This window comes from Gobius niger, assembly GCF_951799975.1.
Source record: "Gobius niger genome assembly, chromosome: 19".
NCBI classification, from domain to species: domain Eukaryota; kingdom Metazoa; phylum Chordata; class Actinopteri; order Gobiiformes; family Gobiidae; genus Gobius; species Gobius niger.
This window is the reverse complement of record NC_136870.1, coordinates 4,018,148-4,037,152: the sequence shown is the minus strand read 5'-3', so window position 1 is coordinate 4,037,152 and position 19,005 is coordinate 4,018,148. Positions and strand designations below refer to the sequence as shown.

The 19,005-nt window shown below is 43.3% G+C and overlaps 1 protein-coding gene across 1 annotated transcript in view; it reads right to left on the bottom strand.

Annotated features, from left to right (window-relative positions):
• Nucleotides 1-19,005, bottom strand: part of dnah9 (dynein, axonemal, heavy chain 9) — a gene marked incomplete at its 3' end in the record, with an annotated part of 755,285 nt that overhangs the window by 15,724 nt on the left and 720,556 nt on the right. Inside the window, exons 73-74 of the mRNA XM_079578063.1 lie at nt 18,240-18,431; nt 6,254-6,424 (exon numbers count right to left, since the gene is read on the bottom strand). Of these exons, the coding sequence (XP_079434189.1) occupies nt 6,254-6,424; nt 18,240-18,431 (363 nt within the window). The remainder of the gene's footprint in view (nt 1-6,253; nt 6,425-18,239; nt 18,432-19,005) is intronic.

Sequence of the window (19,005 nt, the reverse complement as noted above, 5' to 3'; positions counted from 1 at the left end):
AAATCAGCCGCATTAGCGATCAATCACAGGATTAGGAGCATTAGAGCCATGATTGTGGGTTTTCAGGTTCACAGATCAGATTTTTGTGGCACTTCTGAGCGGTTCATGGAAGAACAAGGCACAGGGAAGAGGGATTACCCCTTAAACCGGGTTTACTCATTTCATGAAGCAGGTTTAACACATCTGACCCGGTTACCATGGAAATAGATCCCAGAAAGTCTTGGACAAAGGGGGTGAGTACACAGTTTGACTTTGACAAGTATCATAATGCCCTCAGACCCACTCGGTCCCACTCTGAAGGGCTGGACTAATGAAATTGATCATGATATTTTCTTTGTTTTAATTTTTGTTTATCTCATGTTTTTTATAGTTAGTGTATTTTTTGCCCAAACCCATTTCGGTTTGGTTCCAGATGGATTCTGTGTTTGTAAACGCAGAATTCAGCTGGCTGGCAAGGTTAGCACAAGATGGATTCTTGTGTGTTTGGGAGCTCACAAATAGGCCTGTTTTTTGAATAAAAGGGGAACAAAATTATAATTATAATTATTGTTATTATTATTATTTTTGGACATTAAAAGCTCCAAAAAGTTGCTCTTGCATGATGTGTATTTAAGTTTTAAAGTGTAACATTGTAATGCTGATTTATGTTCATCAATAGCCATGGTGAAGGCCTCCAATACCCCACATGAATACTTCCAGTTTGTTTATATGTTTTGCAAGTGCGTCAGTGCCACTCCACTGCCTCTCCAACAACACGCAGGAGCAGGAGCAGTTCTCATCAATAAGTGATGTGTGTTTACTCATAGAGCCCACAGAGACGCCGTGTAATGGACACGAGAGCAGGAGGAGACGCCGCTCAATACAAGCACTGCTACAGGGCTGACTGGAAGTTATTGACTGGTAAGACTGGGATTACATAACAAGATACAGAACAAGTACATGTGGAGTCAGCTTGTATCAACAAGGGTGACCAGACATCTTAATTCACCCAGGACAAAGGTGTCAAACCAATAAAAAAGATTAACTTGGACTGTAACATTTCTCTAGCCTGTCTGTGCTGCTCTTTAATTCTTCGTGTCCTTGTCCTTTTGTAAAGGACCATTTTGGAATGCCACAGACTGAGAGGGTGCTCCGGACACGCCGCTCTTCTCTTGCCTTTCCCACCGAACTTGTTGGCGCCTGCATCGCTCTGTGTTGGAGCTCCTCTACACCACATTCCAAATTATTATGCAAATTGTATTTCAGTGTCAAAAAGGTAAAAAAAAAAAAAAAAAGTTATTCAATGAAACTCATGGATGGTTTTGTGTCTCAGGGCTCTGAATCACTGAATTCAGAGACCTGGGATGATTCGTTTTCAGGTTAAGCCCAGTTAAGAGAAAAAATACTGAAAAAGGACGTTCCACATTATTAAGCAGACCATCATTTTCAAGCAATATGGGAAAGAAAAAGGATCTCTCTGCAACACAAATACATCAGATTAATAGAACAGCTGCTACAAAGCAGCAAACAAGTATTTGAAGTTGCTGGTGCCTCTGGAGTCTCCCGAACATCAAGGTGTAGGACCCTCCAGAGGCTGCAGTTGTGCATAAACCTTCTATCCGGGCCTCCGCTAAACTGTTCATTGAAGCTGAAGCAGAAACGGCTGCAGTGGCTCAGAAATACATGAGACTCATTTTCAAACAGTCTTGTTCACTGATGAGGCCGTGTAACCCTGGATGGTCAGATGGATGGAGTAGTGGATGGTTGGTGAATGGCCACAATGTCCCAACAAGGCTGTGACGTCAGTAAGGAGGGGGCGGAGTCATGTTTTGGGTCAGAATCATGGTGAGAGAGCTGGTCGGCCCCTTTAGGATCCCTGAAGGTGTGAAAATGACCTCTGAAAAACATGTGGAGTTTCTGACTGACCACTGTCTTCTTTGCTACAAAAAGAAGAGCCGTGCTTTCCCGAACAAAATCATCTTCATGCATGACAACGCACCATGTCATAGTGTGAAGAAAACCTCTGCATCATTGGCTGCTAAGGGCATAAAAGGAGAGAAACTCATGATGTGGACCCCCTCCTCCCCTGACCTCAACCTTATTGAGAACCTTTGGAGCATCAACAAGCAAAACATCTATAAGGGTGGGAGGCAGTTCAGCAGCTCTGGGAGGCTATTCTGACATTCTGCAAAAAAATCCAAGCAGAAACTTTCCTAAAACTCTCAAGTTTATTGGATTTAATATTTTTTAAGCTGCTCAAAATAGGGCTCCTATGGTCAAATATATCTTGACCTGTTAAGATAATTTCAGAGAAAAATGTCATTTGCATAATAATTTGGAATGCGGTGTAGTTTGTGCTGGAGAGGACGGTTAGAGTCAAACAGCAGGTGTTGGTCAGTGTAAGTGACCTTTCTGAAGACCTCTGCCTGAAGTTGCCTCTGGTTCTCCTTTCCTTCACCATTCTGAACGTAGGTTGTGCATCTACAAAGGATTCATAGTGTAACTTTTCCAGCGGAACATGTGCAGGTCAAAGTGTGGAGTGCTGTGCTGTGAGTAAACTGCCTTTAACACATGTGTGCAGCGTGAGTGAGTCATTAAGAAGTGCCAGAGGAGAGCGGAGTGAGCGCTTCAGGTCTGGGAGTCTCAATGACGGAACAGCCTTGAGCTTTTAGTCTCCAATCAACCTCATTCCACAGCCGCATTGAAGCAGAAAAGGCAGAGAAAACACCATCTAAGAGAAATCAGTCTGCTGCTGTGACAGAGGCTCCACAATCTGCGCTCCATTCAACACCTCCACGGCCCATTCTGAGAGCAGTGAAAGTCACCTCTGTGAGTGAGAGGCACTTCAGCGGCAGGACTGTGCTTTTGGTATGTGGATATCAGTGCTGCTCAAACCTTTTCATCCGAGCGAGGAGAGAAATCCGCCTCTGGTCTGAGAAATTCTGATATCTTGTTCTATTCATGTTTTTATATAAATATCTGTGAACTACATTTATTCATCTATATAAAAGCATTCATATTGAACTATTGTTCCAAGCACAAGCAGGTGTGCTGCATAAAGCCTGCCTGACTCTTTTCAAAGGAAGACACGAGCCTCGGCTGAACAGCTCTATCACGGACAGTCGGTGGATTTGTGGAAGGATCTGGTAACCCAGAGTGTAAAGTTCTTTCTGCTTTCTGATTGGATAATTGTCTCAATAACCAAGACAAAAGAAAAAGATAAACACCCTTTGCATCAGGAAAAATATTTTTTCTGTTATTGTGAATAAAGTAACATTACAATAGTTAAAAATATGTTTGATTCCACTTCCACACAGTGAGATAAAGTTTATACCCAGTATAAATGTGTCCTTTAAACAGGAAGTGCATGTATGTGTTTGTAGAGGTCTGAACTGGACTCCTTATGGAAATCCCTTATGTATCAGGAAACGAGGAGCAGAAATGACCCCAAGGCTTTCCTTCACGTCACGCCATATTGTTCCCTGTCACGCATGTGGCGGGGGAAGAGGCAGGGCTCGAAATTGCGACCATTTTAATCGCAAATGCTCCAAAATTTAAGCCTTTGCGATCTAAAAATAGAATCACTCAGTTGCGACCGGTAAATTATCTGGTCCACCTTAAAAGAAAGTCTTCTTGTGCTACCTTAAAAAACTAGCTTCATTGTTTTCACAAACGCTGCCTGTCAGCAACAGCAAACTTTCTGTTCAATAATAGTTTGAGAGCATATCGTAAACTAGATCTGTCCTCTCTTTAGGCTCAGCGCCGCTGTCAGTCCCTTCAGTCACACGCCCTGCATGTTCTCTGTAAGTGCTTGTGCATCGCTGCCATTCATCAGTGAATTTACGCAACTGTAGTGTCTTTATGACTAAACGGGGATATATCATTTATGAACTTACTGGGACTGGGGGCATCTCTCAAATCACACTCAGAACTTCAATCCACCTCAGAGTTTGCAGCTTGTTAAAGAGCTGTCTCCACAGCACAGAGTGAGGAGAGTGAAGGCGCAGAGTGAGGAGAGTGAAGGTGCAGAGTGAGGAGAGTGAAGATGCAGAGTGAGGAGAGTGAAGATGCAGAGTGAGGAGAGTGAAGGCACAGAGTGAGGAGAGTGAAGATGCAGAGTGAGGAGAGTGAAGGCGCAGAGTGAGGAGAGTGAAGATGCAGAGTGAGGAGAGTGAAGGCGCAGAGTGAGGAGAGTGAAGATGCAGAGTGAGGAGAGTAAAGGCGCAGAGTGAGGAGAGTAAAGGTGCAGAGTGAGGAGAGTGAAGGTGCAGAGTGAGGAGAGTGAAGGCGCAGAGTGAGGAGAGCGAAGGCGCAGAGTGAGGAGAGTAAAGGCGCAGAGTGAGGAGAGTGAAGGCGCAGAGTGAGGAGAGTAAAGGCGCAGAGTGAGGAGAGTGAAGGCGCAGAGTGAGGAGAGTAAAGGCGCAGAGTGAGGAGAGCGAAGGCGCAGAGTGAGGAGAGTAAAGGCGCAGAGTGAGGAGAGTGAAGGCGCAGAGTGAGGAGAGTAAAGGCGCAGAGTGAGGAGAGTGAACTCGCAGAGTGAGGAGAGTGAAGGCGCAGAGTGAGGAGAGGTAAGGCGCAGAGTGAGGAGAGGGAAGGTGCAGAGTGAGGAGAGGGAAGGTGCAGAGTGAGGAGAGTGAAGATGCAGAGTGAGGAGAGTGAAGGTGCAGAGTGAGGAGAGTGAAGGCGCAGAGTGAGGAGAGGGAAGGCGCAGAGTGAGGAGAGGGAAGGTGCAGAGTGAGGAGAGTGAAGGCGCAGAGTGAGGAGAGTGAAGGCGCAGAGTGAGGAGAGTGAAGATGCAGAGTGAGGAGAGTGAAGGCGCAGAGTGAGGAGAGTGAAGATGCAGAGTGAGGAGAGTGAAGGCGCAGAGTGAGGAGAGTGAAGGCGCAGAGTGAGGAGAGTGAAGATGCAGAGTGAGGAGAGCGAAGATGCAGAGTGAGGAGAGTGAAGGCGCAGAGTGAGGAGAGTGAAGATGCAGAGTGAGGAGAGTGAAGGCGCAGAGTGAGGAGAGTGAAGATGCAGAGTGAGGAGAGCGAAGATGCAGAGTGAGGAGAGTGAAGGCGCAGAGTGAGGAGAGTGAAGGCGCAGAGTGAGGAGAGTGAAGATGCAGAGTGAGGAGAGCGAAGATGCAGAGTGAGGAGAGTGAAGGCGCAGAGTGAGGAGAGTGAAGGCGCAGAGTGAGGAGAGTGAAGATGCAGAGTGAGGAGAGTGAAGGCGCAGAGTGAGGAGAGTGAAGATGCAGAGTGAGGAGAGTAAAGGCGCAGAGTGAGGAGAGTGAAGGTGCAGAGTGAGGAGAGTGAAGGCGCAGAGTGAGGAGAGTAAAGGTGCAGAGTGAGGAGAGTGAAGGCACAGAGTGAGGAGAGTAAAGGCGCAGAGTGAGGAGAGTGAAGGCGCAGAGTGAGGAGAGTGAAGGCGCAGAGTGAGGAGAGTAAAGGCGCAGAGTGAGGAGAGTGAAGGCGCAGAGTGAGGAGAGTAAAGGCGCAGAGTGAGGAGAGGGAAGGTGCAGAGTGAGGAGAGTGAACTCGCAGAGTGAGGAGAGTGAAGGTGCAGAGTGAGGAGAGTGAAGGCGCAGAGTGAGGAGAGGGAAGGCGCAGAGTGAGGAGAGGGAAGGTGCAGAGTGGGGAGAGTGAACTCGCAGAGTGAGGAGAGTGAAGGCGCAGAGTGAGGAGAGGGAAGGTGCAGAGTGAGGAGAGGGAAGGTGCAGAGTGAGGAGAGTGAAGGCGCAGAGTGAGGAGAGGGAAGGTGCAGAGTGAGGAGAGTGAAGGCGCAGAGTGAGGAGAGGGAAGGTGCAGAGTGAGGAGAGGGAAGGTGCAGAGTGAGGAGAGTGAAGATGCAGAGTGAGGAGAGTGAAGGCGCAGAGTGAGGAGAGTGAAGGCGCAGAGTGAGGAGAGCGAAGGCGCAGAGTGAGGAGAGTGAAGATGCAGAGTGAGGAGAGTGAAGGTGCAGAGTGAGGAGAAGCTGGAAGTGGGATGTGGTGTGTTTTAATTCCCTTCTTCCCTGTTAAAAGCTTCCAAAAGCGTTTCTTTTTTTTTTGGTTGTGCTCCTAAATTTCAGAATTAGGAGCACGCGCGCTTCGAAGAAACAAAGTTAATTTCGAGCCCAGGCTGTAGGCGACATCTAAACTCACCACTATGAGACTCACCATAAAAACTGGACATTCAGCGAAACAAAACCCACTTTGAGTGTTAGTTATGGACATGTAATAGTCGACAATGTGAGGAAAGTAAATATGTGCGCTTTCTAACCCAATCCAACCGTCCCGTGTCATGTGCTTTACCTTGTCCTCCCGTGTGGCGCCGCCCCCCTCGGCCCCGCCGCTGTCCCGAGGCTGCAGTTCCAGGATGGTCCTAAAGAGTTTGTCGGAGCTCTGGGTGAGGAAGCCGATCTCTGCGTTGGGGTGAAGGCCGTACAGGTGGGGGGACTCAGGGGGGAGAGCATCGTCTATGTACTGACAAGAGAAAGACACGGTTACATTCAGATCCATCAACTGATTACATCCAGACAGAATTTGTGACAGCGAGAAACGATACGGATACGGAGGTGTGGTTTTCTGATGAAGGAGCAACACTGTGACATGGTTCGAAGCTCTAAAAAGTCAATTCTGTATAACATCCCCGGGACAGCCAAATGTGTTTCTGGGAGCTGCTTTCAGTGATCCGAAAGAGAGATCAGTCCAATTAAAATGAAAAAGTGTAACGCTATTAAGACCCTGATGTGCGGACCAGGCACTTTCTTGGCTTCCAGGTGAAATGCTGCCATGCCTCAACAGAAAGAGTTAGGCCCTTAATATCTACCCTTAAACTTTCATGTTCAGCTGCAGTTCGATTTAATAAAGCGAGGAGAAAGCAATCCGCTGTGAAATGAGCTTGAGCTTCTCTAATAATGAATTTGTCTGGTTTTGATTAGGCAAAAGATAAAATAAAGTGCACACGCAGAGAAGAATAATGATTTCAACAATTGGACTACATTCAGAGGAAAAAAATATTATGATAATGATGTGCTACGCTGGAATATATATAGAAAGTGAAATGATGTAAGTGCGGCTTTATTTACTATCGTCAAACTGAAATGAAATGAAGGCCAGGAGGCTGAGTACTGGCCTTTAGAATTTGAAAATACAAAATGCAAATGTGTCCTTTAGATACCTTCAGTGAGAGCCTTTTCTTGAACTGAATCTATATAATGCTGTTTTACAACTTCCAAAGTCAACTACAGTGGAGTGTGAAAGTTTATCATATTTTCTAATAATGTGAATAATGAAGCAAGGGGAAGATGAAATGATCTCCAAAAGGCATGAGGATGGACTTTGTGCTTGGAGAGCTTCGTGAAGAGAACATCTGTCCAACTGTTAAACCAGGGGCTGGATCCATCAACCTTTGAGGTTTGTGTGACCAAGAATGGATTCAGTTAATTTCCCACAAATCCTGAACGGAAACGTAACATTATGTGAAAACGCTGAAGTTACAAAGCTTCTACAGTTGGGTAATAACTTCAAAATCCCCAAAGGATTTCATCAAGAGCTGCAGTCTGAAGGTTTGGCCTTGGCCTTCACAGTCTCCTGACCTAAACACTGTTGAAGAGCACATAACAGTGGTTTAGTGGTTTGACAGTGCAGTTCATTTATGTTAGAACTTTATTATATATACCTTAACTAAGTGACAAAATGGCTTGGCCAAAATAGTGCTTCATATACAAACACACATCCAATCCAGTGGTATTTAGTTTATGGTTTGTTTGTTTGTTTGTTTGTTTGCTTCAGTTACAGAAATTGAATAACCTAATCTTGTAGTGACATAGATATTTAGATTCGGGTGGAATATTCTACTTTCATTGGGCCAGTTGAAATGGCTAGTTTTAGGTAGAGCATAATGATTATTAGCAGACCACATGAAACAGGAGGACATGGGATATTTGTGCTGAGAATAACACATTTGTGACTTTAAAATAGGCATTTAAATGCTATTTTACAAAAAATATCATACTATATGATGCCTCTGTGGCCCACAGGCCTGAACACAAAACTCAAGGGCTTCAGTCTGATTTAGTCTCTCACCATATCTGAAGCCTATACCTTTAAGTGTATTGTCAGTAAATTGTTGTTTACTGACAGAACCATGTTGACTCGTCTCCAAAGCTGCGCATTTATAATGAATCCAAATGTGTGCAGCTAATTAGCATAATTAATTAGGCGAAAACGGCGTGCGTGACCCATGGCTTTTGTCACTGTATTGGCCTGATGGCTCAATTATAATAAATATGAGGAAAGAGAAACTTTAGAGGTTAAAACGAGGAGAGAAGGAGCTGTCTCTGCACCTTCTCAGCGGAGGCAGAGGCAGGACTCACCTCACCTTATGTTAAACTGTCATTTATGACAAGAAAGTTTCCTCTAAGCTCCGCTAGAACAGGCTAGTGTTAAATACAAGCACATTAGAGCGAGGCCAGACTAATATCTGTCTTTCCCGGCTCTGTGTCATTACATTAGAGTCCACCTTATCAAGTCACTGCTGAGCTGAAGCTGGTGCTGAACTCCGGTGTGTGGGCTGAACCATTGGGCACATTTTTAAAGGGGTGTCAGGGCCCTGAGATAGTATCCATCATTATTGTTTGTGCAAAATTCTGTGTAAAAACTAGGGATGTACCGATATCACTTTTTCTAAAACCGATACGAGTACGAGTACTTGGATTCAAGGACTCGCCGATACCGAATACCGATACAAGTACAAGGCATTTTCTTCAACATTCTTACTTTTTTCACAGCAGATTGGCTTGTAATGAGTAAATTTACTCATTTGCTACACTTTTAAGAGCAGTTATATTAGAATTGTGCTGATGCCATTTATTTTTTATTTTCATTCAATATAATTTAACATTTTTATTGCACTGTCCATCATAGAGAGAAAAGCCCACGTCCAAAAACTCCCCAATACCTGTGCTTTATTCATTTATTATGTATTATTTAGCGAGTAGCTACAGCGTTTTCACTGTTCTGCTGCAGCTCATTTTCGCTCAACATAAACATGCTGTATCTCTGTACGTTGGATTTTCTGAGGACTTTTTAGTCGCTGGGTTAGTTTTTTCAGATGAATAAACCCCTGGGCATAAAACGGCGTCAGAATGGCCAAAACTGTTAGCCGCGAGTTAGCAACATTAGCCTGTGTGTTGTAAACACTGCAGACGCTGCAGCACTAACAACATTAAGCTCTGGTTAAATCCAGCACAGACTCTGATTAGAGAGTCTGCAATAAAGTCAGATCTATGTGGATTATTGTGTTTACACTCAACAATTCTCCAGTTTGTTGCTATTTTCTCTCCTCTCCCTGAGCACCTCGTAGGTGCGCTGGCCGCACGTCAAATGGTATCGGTTTCTGGTAACGGGACCTCATGAATGAGTACAAGCATGTGGTACCCGATACTGGTATCGGTATTGGTGCATCCCTAGTAGAAACCATTGTATTTAAGCCCGGTTGTGTTCAGTTCTTATAGCATCAATTATGAGGAAACTTAGAAAGTACAATACAGAACGCTTTTTTGCAGCCTTTTTGAGGGCCCCTACCCTGCTCTGGGCCCTGGGTACTCAGTACCCTTTACCCCCCAGTCCGACGCCCCTGTCCAGAACTACTGTAAGATGATTCCTTCCCTGAAACGCCACTGTGTGAGGAGAACCATCTCATGACGTCACCTAGTAACATAATACTCTACAACTTGGCCCAATAGTGCAAGGACGTCCTCATTTTGGGGGTTTCAACCTGAAAAGTTTGTGATGAACTAAGTGACAAAGGAAAAGCCAGCTGTCAGAAGAGAAGTGCTGATTTGAAATGAACCGTTGGACCGCTCAGTGCCTTGATCACGCACCCTTCCTCGTGTTTCCGTTTGTGTTCGGTCCTCGCTTCCAGATGGACCAAACTTTGTGCATTTGCAATAAAGTGACGAGGGAATCCACCTCAGCACTTTCACTTTAGTTTCAAACAGAAGCAGGTAGAACAGATCAAACAAAACTACTACAAAGTGCCACTGTATTAGAGGCCAATATTTCTCCATCTGAAGTCTGGGTGCAGACGGTGTGATTAGAAGAGCTTTTATTTCACATAAGTGCGCTCTTTGCACCGGAACGCCTTTCATCTGCGCACACTTAAAAAGCACAGTGATGTTGATAATGAAGCAGCAGATGGAATCCACATTTCCTCCCTGTCTGCTGGTCATTAATGGTACAGTCATTAATACTGGCTCTATCGCTCTGTCAGCATCGCCTTACACACCTGAAACTTTGTGTCTGACATTCACTGCCAAAAGTGAACGTCATGGAGGAGCACAGATGATTAACGTTCAACAACACCGTAAACCTTCAGCACATAATGAATATAAATTTATTAAGAGTGAATTCAAAAAACAAAGCTGCCTAAAGAGGTGGTCTGTTGCCTGTGGCGCTCAAGATGTAGCCATCATTTAGTCATGTTATGTCAAATAAAAACATAAAAACATTTTGTTTACTATTGGAATCGAACTGTCTCACTCTTTTAAAGTTTACAGTCTATGCCTACAAATAGACGTCTCCCATGCACTTTGTACTTTTGAATATTGTTCTATGTCTTGAATATGTTAGACTATGTGGTTGCACAAAGGCCAAATGGACGAGAGATGGAAATTAGTCACGTGGGCTACAGTCCCTGGCAGAATTAGAAACACTGAATGTTTTTTTTAGTGGTTGTGCAAAGCCATTTATGGTAAAACAACTGAGTTTGCTCTTTTTAAGTCATAATGAAAAAAGAAAGTACCAAAATGACCCTGATCAAAAGTTTACACACCCCAGTTTTGAAAACTGTGCATTGCCCCCTTTGACATCAATGACAGCTTGAATTATTTTGTGGTAGTTGTGGATGAGGTTCTTTATTTTTTTTTCCCGGTAAAGCCACCCATTCTTCCTGGCAAAAAGCCTATAGTTTGTGAAAAGTTCCTGGGCTGTCTTGCATGAACTGCACGTTTGAGCTCTCCCCACAGTGGCTCAATGACTTTATTCTGCTGGAGTCAGTAGCACCAGCAAACCAGCACACAGTAGGCATGGTGCACTTTATTGTTTTCAACAAGGCCAATGATGAAATTCTGCCAGGGTATGTGGACCTTTGAGCACAACTGTACCTACAGTCAGGTCCATAAATGTTGGGACATCGACTCAATTCTTCTGTTTTTGGCTCTATAACCCACTACAATCGATTTCAAATGAAAACAGTGTTTGCTCTTCCCTCATTATCCCATTTATAAGCAACAGATGAGACGTCCAGTGTGATATTTTCATTTTGGATATTGTTGCTGTTATTTTCAATATGAAATCCAAAGAGCGATCACTATCAGTGAAGAAAGCCATTATTAGGCTGAAAAATCCAAACAAACCCATCAGAGAGATAGAAAACCTGTTTGGTGTGACCAAATTAACAGCTTGGAACATTATTAATAAGAAAGAACACACCGTGCGGTGAGCTCAACAACACAAATAGACCTGGAAGACCACGGATGACAAATGTGGTGGATGATCAAAGAAGAAGAAAACCCCTTCACAACAATAGGTCAGATCAAAAACACTGTCCAGGAGGTGGTGTATGTGTGTCAAAGTCAACAATGAAGAGAAGACTTCATCAGAGAGAATACAGACCATTAACCACAATGTGGAAACCACTGGTGAGCCTCACAAACAGGAAGCTGATTAGAGTTTGACAAAAACATCAAAAAAAGTCTTTACAGTTCTGAAACAACATCCTGGGAAAGATGAGACAAAGATCCACTTGTACCAGAGTGATGGGAAGAGAACAGTATGGAGAAGGAAAGAAAACATCCACCTCATCAGTGAAACATGGTGGTGCAGCATCATGGCCTGGGCTTGTTTGGACCAATAGAACTGGTTCTTTTGTATTTATTATTGATGTGACTGTTGACAAAAGCAGCAGGATGAATTCTGAAGTGTTTCGGACAATATTATGAGCTCATATTCAGCCAAATGCTTGGACGCCGCTTCACAGTGCAGATGGACAATGACCCGAAGCTACTGCCAAAGTCACCAAAGAGCTTTTAAAGGCAAAGAAGTGGAATGTCATTCAGTGGCCAAGTCAATCGCCTGACATGAATCCAATTGAGCTGCATTTCACTGCTGAACTGAAGGGAAAATGTCTCAAGAACAAGCAGGAGCTGAAGACATTTACAGTAGAGGCCTGGCAGAACATCACCAGGGATGAAACCCAGAGTCTGTGACGTCTGTGCCTCTAGACTCCAGGCTGTCACTGACTGTAAAGGATTTACAACCAAATATTAAAAAGGAAAAAAGTTTGATTTATAATTGTTACTTTGTCCCATTAATTTTGGTCCCTGCTTAAAAAATGGGAGGCTCACATAAAATGGTTTATCTGATTTGGATGTAAATACTCTCGAATTAAAGCTGAAAGTGTGCAGTTTAAAGGGGCTATACAGAGTTTAAAAAATGTCAAAATTAAGTATTTTCCTCCCCCTGCATGTTCCAACAATGTCCTAATGTGTAGAATGAGCTCAGACCTGTTCACCACAACTGCCTCTAAAATCCTGCACTGTCACTCGAAAAGGTGTTAATTCGGGTCCAAAGTGCCGTCATGCACAAGCTTAAAGGAACAGGCCACCGTTTTTACATACTGAGATATGTTCTTACCTAACCTTAGATGAGTTAATATATTCCCGTCTGGTCTTTGTCCGCGCGCTCTGTCACGCAAACGGAGCACATACGCAGCCTCTCCCACATGTCACATAGCTCCAAAAAAGCTCACGATAGAAGCTACCAAGCTCTTCCACGTGTTCCCTATTTAAATAAAGTTACGTGAAGTGTTTTCATGCAAAGTATATTTACACAGAAATGTCACATGTCGATTTTATAAGCAGATAAAAAGGGGGACTATATTGTGAGGCGTAATGATACGAGGAGCACAACGTCCGCGCAGTAACTCCTAAAGGTTATTGACGGAAGTGAGCGGGGGGAAGTCTTAATATAGAAGCTGCAGTTACACGTATGACCTGAGTTGGCAGTAGTGAGCATAAAATGGCTAACTTGCATCTAGCCCGTTTAAGCACATCTTGGTTGTTTCATTTGAAATCTTTTGTGGTGGTTTATAGAGACAAAAAGATGAGAATTGAGTCGATGTCATAACATTTATGGACCTGACTGTACGTGTCAAATGCTCATTGTTATGTATTTTCCATTTACAAATAAAAATAAATGACTTATTTTCATACAAATGGATGGCACAGTGATGCAGCGGTTAGAGCTGTTGCCTCACAGTTGGAAGTTTCCAGGTTCGATTCCGGGCTGTGAGGAGTTCTCTCAAAACAAACCAAGTGAAATTCTGCCAGTGGCTATGGTTAAAATATGAAAATAATAAAATGAACCACAATATAGTTCAGCCCAAATAAGCGAAGTGAAGTATTATCATGAAGTGTTGGTGTGCCTGTGCATGTGGCTGTGACTCTGTTCCTGCCTCAGACTGTGCTGTCAGGCCCGGCTCTCACAGATGGCTGTCTCACTGAGGGGGGGCCCCACACTGCAGCAGCTTCAGTTAGTCTGGTTAAGTGCTCCGACAGGGCGAGACCTGCTCCATCACACAGAATTCCAAATGTGGCTGGGACAGCTGCGCTCCGGTCCTGCTCACCTGCCCACCGCCCGCTCATATGCCAGGACTGATCGACAGGGCCAGACCCACAGCGGGGGGTCGCTGTGTGTAAAAGTGCAAGTGGATAAAGTCAGGTAGTTTGAACTTTACCGTCAGCTGTGCCCCCTTAACAAGCTCCACTGTCCCATAGGCTGAGCACAGGCCGTCATGAAGTCTCAGGGTGAGGCACTGGCCCACACCGGCCACAGGAAAGGGCTGGTCCCACAAAACCAAAAGAAGGAATGACCGAACTTTATCTTTTTTCCGACATTAAGCTCAAGTTTTGTTCAAGTTTTGGAATGTAATACGGTTATTCCCATTGTACTGAATTGTTCTCATTGTAAGGGTCGAAACCACCTGGGTGTTTTTTGACACGGTGAGCCTTCCGTGCTCAGTTTTAGTTGGCCTTGTTGAAAAAAAGTTTATACAGATTTGAGAAACTCTAAACGTGCAAACTGAAGCATATTTCAGCAGGTAAAATAAACAAATCTTGGTGAAGAAACCGTTCAAAGTTGTCCAAATCATGTGGATCATTTGGACTGCACTGTGGAGTTGGGGCTATATGCAAAACTCAACACAAGCTGAGATTTGAAACATCACTCCAAATAATAAGGGCTTTATTTGTCATGAAACAATAAAAACAATAAGTATTATCTCCCTACAATAGCATGCGCTGCTTTAACATTCAAACACCACTGTTAATAAGTGGGAAATATGCAGCAGCACAGTCCCATGGGCAAATAAACAGGCTCATATTGTGGATGTTTGGCTGTGTTTGAATGCAGCCGTACCTCCAGACAGGCCCTGACCTCCAGCTGCCTCTCATTCACAAACTGTGCAGCTCCGAACACAAGCAAAGTCAGAATCTAAACTATGAATCAATGTAAACACACTATGCCAGCACATACTGATGGAGCGGGAACACACTGGAGGAATAACCTGAGGAGACCAAACAGAATGCTTCAAACGGAGCAGACAGAACAGAATTTAGTAAAAGCGCCGCACCATCCTTTAGAAGTCTTTACCTGGACGACTGAGATCATTCAAACACTTCTTAAAGAGCCTATGTTTGGAGCTTTGTAACCATGATTTCATTCTAAAACTTAAATAATGTCTGTGTAGGAGACCAATGTCCCAAATGTAATACCAACAGGCTAACAAATTCATGGCGCCTCAATGAGAACATTTGGAGTTGAACATTTGCGCAGAATGATGAAGGTTTATGGACATCCAAGAAATACAGATCGGGGAGCGTCTGCATTTGAAGAAGAAACAACCAAAGTAAACAGGATTACTCCAAACTGTGTGGAGGAAGAAGCAAATGAGAATGTCCCCTTTAAGTGGAGGAGATTGTGTGAAAAGAACGCCGTCCTGTTGTGTGCGAGCTGCTTGATTAAAGAAAAAAAGATGGCACCAAAGTGAACCGTGCTCGGAGACTGGGCCTACACAAACATGGGGGTTTGCCAGTGAAATAAATTGGCACCTCTGAGAGTATTTATACACGGCACTATACAATCTGCTGTGCTCCATGGATCCATATGGGCTGAGGATATTGCGCTGTGCTGTGCCTCCCAAAAATGCTACACTTTCCTTGTGTGGCCGTGCGTGAGCTGATTTCCTTCTTCAGCAGCCAGTTTGATGTTCACACGCCAAAGTGGACCAGCAGACCATGGGCTGTGCCAGACAAACCCCTCCGGCCATTCGTATGGAACACTCCAATATACGTCAGGCCACATTCTGTAAGAACATCCTAATAACACCTGAATGTGTAATATAACACTTTAGAATGACCCTCCTCTTATGTTTGTTTGCCAGGAACATCCAATAGATGTCTGAAACCAAAGCAATCCTAACAAGCAGTGTGAATATTTCATTACTAACTCCATTACAAATTATTTGATCAGTTATTGAATCTGGCATCACCAGCTCAAAAGCTGACTTGATGTCAGTCACCGCCGGCTCCAGAACAAACTGACTGAGGGTGTGTTTGATCCAAAAAGGTGCAACTACAGATTGATCATACAGATTTATGCCATTAAAATATATTGTGATGCCACTAAATCTGAGGGTCCAATCCTTTCAAAGTGAGGTTGCAATGCACCCTTTTTCCCCCCAGTATCCGGGTCTGATACTGTCTTTATTATGTTTTCTGCAAACAGATATGCCTGACACACATTTGGGGATGAAGACCTCTGTATTTCACCATTTTTGACATGAAGGTTTGCTTGGAGGAATAGGAACACCAATTCCCTCATCTGGTTCAAAATAATGATCATTAGAATCAGAATTTACCTCAAGATAGTCTTTGTCTTCAGACCATAGACTGTATATATAAATGGACAGCTTCTGCTCACTCCTCCCCGTTTACCATAATGACCACGCTCGTGGGGGAATTCATGGAGGATTTACAGACTCCCCCTCCCCTGACGCAGCATGTTCCTAAAAAGGGCATAAGGGCGGGATCTTCACTGTAGACTCGACCCACTCCAATGCTAATGCTAACCCTCATTAAGTACGAGATTTCTAAAAATCTTCTTACAAAAACCAGCCTGGTTTGGATAGTTCCTGTGTGTGTGTGATTGGGGTGAAATATGTCTCACAGTTGCAAAGAAAGAAATACATTGACATTTTTGACACCCTGACCTGAACAGTATCTGTGTGATATAAACATGCAGGGGTGGTTACAGATATGTGAGATGAACTATTTTATATAGTATGTGTTGATTACACAAAATAAGGCAAGCAGAAGAAGTTTCAGACTGAAAAAATACTTTTAACTATTTTTCCTAGATCTTCAAACTTTAAAACGGGTCAGTTTGACCCGTAGCATAACAGGAGGGTTAATCAGTTTACTTAACTATTTAACAATGAGTAAGTATGGGAAGAATTATTCATTATGAGTTAAGTAGTTATTGAATGTTAGTCACACATAACTAATGAACTGTACATGATGATTTAAGTGTTAATTCAGGACTTACGGTAAATATGGTGTAGTTATTACGAAGTTTTACTTATCATTGTTAATCATTTATGAGCACCATTATCAGCATTATCAACTGAAGACCCCCCCCCCCGCAGACTTTTGCAGTTGGCATCTTCCACAAAGGAAATGACCATATTTGGATTACAGAGAGTTTACAAAAGTACAAGGCTGACCGGGAGAAATATGGTGGACTTTTGGTGATTGTAGGAAAAAGTCGATAAAACAAAGGTGTGATTTTAGTGATGATCTTTGACCAGAATAAAAAACAAACAAAACAGCCAAATATCTCAACGATAACCAATGCAGAAAAAAGGTTTGCAGCCATTACAAAAGCATGTTTACATTCCCTTTTGTTCGGTTACTTTGTGATGCACTGAATCATTTGTTTCCCTCCAGGGGAAAAACACGAGGGAGTTTTTAACTTTGCCAATAAACCTCCTCCTGGCATATTTCTATATCACCAATGACATCTGTTGTGTTGCTCGGAGCCATATGGAAAAGTATATATCAGTAACCACACGTGTTCTGCTGAAGGGGCTTTTGTGAGCATTCCATCATAATATAATGTTCTCCTATACACATATGCTCCTCCATGTTTTCACACACATTCACCTGATAATGCCAGCGCTGTAATTGCCTTCACTGCAAAGTGTTGTAGAGGCTTATTTTAACTCTTTAACACATGCAGGATATTTATTTGAAGCTTTTTTTCTGATTACTGATGTAAACATACTGTATTTTTATTATTATCTTTATACATTTATTTTTTATTATGATTATTTAGCTTTTTTTATTGAATTGTGTTGTTAGATGAAGAGAAAATGAAAGAGAAAAGTGAAAAATGCATTATTAACAGTACAGCTATAGTAAGTCCCCATATAAATGACACTTTACATCATACTGGGTTAGCACTTGCACCTCACAACAAGAAGGTTGCTTGTTCAATTCCTTTCAGTGTGGAGTTTGCATGTGTCTGTGTAGGTTTCCTACCACTAAAAATATGTACAATAGGTTCTCTCTGGGGCCAGGATTCCCCTGGAAAAGAGATTCCTAATCTCAGTGGGACTTTCCTTAACTAACCAGGTTAACTAGGCAGGGCCTGGTTAGTGCCTGATTTGGAGAAGCCTGGGTGAATGTTATGAGTGGTGGTGGTGGCCGGAGGGGCCGATGGCTTCTGTCTACCCCAGGGCAGCTGTGGCTACAATAAGAATCATAATCAAATGTAGCTTGTGTGTGGAGTGATTGAATAATGCACAACATTTTAAAGCGACTATGATTCCTGGAAAACCGCTGTGTAAGACTCATGCATTGTCCATCCATTTTCTCTTGCTTCATCCGGGGCGTAGACTTCCATGTTTACATTTGTATTTCTTGGTTTATTTGGTTGGGACAGTGCATGTTCATGAACACGACGACACACAGCATTGTAGCCATGGGCTTATTTGCATCCGTTGTCCCACACATGCACTTTCAAACCCTCATTCATCCTGGCCTATTGTACATGTTTTGGGTGATTTATCCACATGCACTTCCTCCAGCTGATCTGGGGGGGATCTCGGGGCGATGCCAGAGAACAGGAAACAATACCATTCATAATAATAATAATGATTGGACATTAGCCCCACCTGGTGGTAGCCACTGTAGTCCATGTTCCCAGGCAGAAGGAAACCAGGAGCCAGCAGATGTTCTCCCTCCATCATCTCCTGCCTGATGTATTCCTCTAGGTAGGTCCTGCAGAGGCGGCGGTCCCAGTCGTCTGTGATGTGGCCCCCATACATAATCTCCCCAAACAGGTACCGCAGGTCATCGTACGGCACCTACAGGAGGAGAGAACACCAACAGTAAGGAGAGACCGTTTACACACAACCCAGATCCAATCATGAAATAACATTTACCTCTTTCAAATAACCTGGATCTCTTCTTATGTGCAAAAGTTTTCATTTTACACGTAAAAAAAAACATATTTGGCATCAAAGCGTGAATAATAGAGACTTTAGGCAAAATTATTGAAGGTAAAAAGAACATTTTATAATGGTATTTTTATTGTTTGTTTCTTTTATTTCAAGCCTATTTACATTGTAGATTCACATTTATGAATAATAAATAACACATGATGTGAAATCAATTCTTCAAAATAGCTGTAGGTTTATATAGGTCTATATTCATATGTATATATGAAGTCTGGCATCTCTGCTCAGACTGCTGCCTCCGTGACCCGGCTAACGCAGAAGAACATGGATGGATGGAACATACTTTAATTTTTAGTTCCAAACTTTGTTTTGTTTGACAACAAGAGTTGTTTCCTGAGTCCATAAGTGCTTTCTAATGTGTTCTCGGCGGTGCAGTAGCAAACCAAACCAAGTGCGTGAACGTGTTAATAACGCACTAATA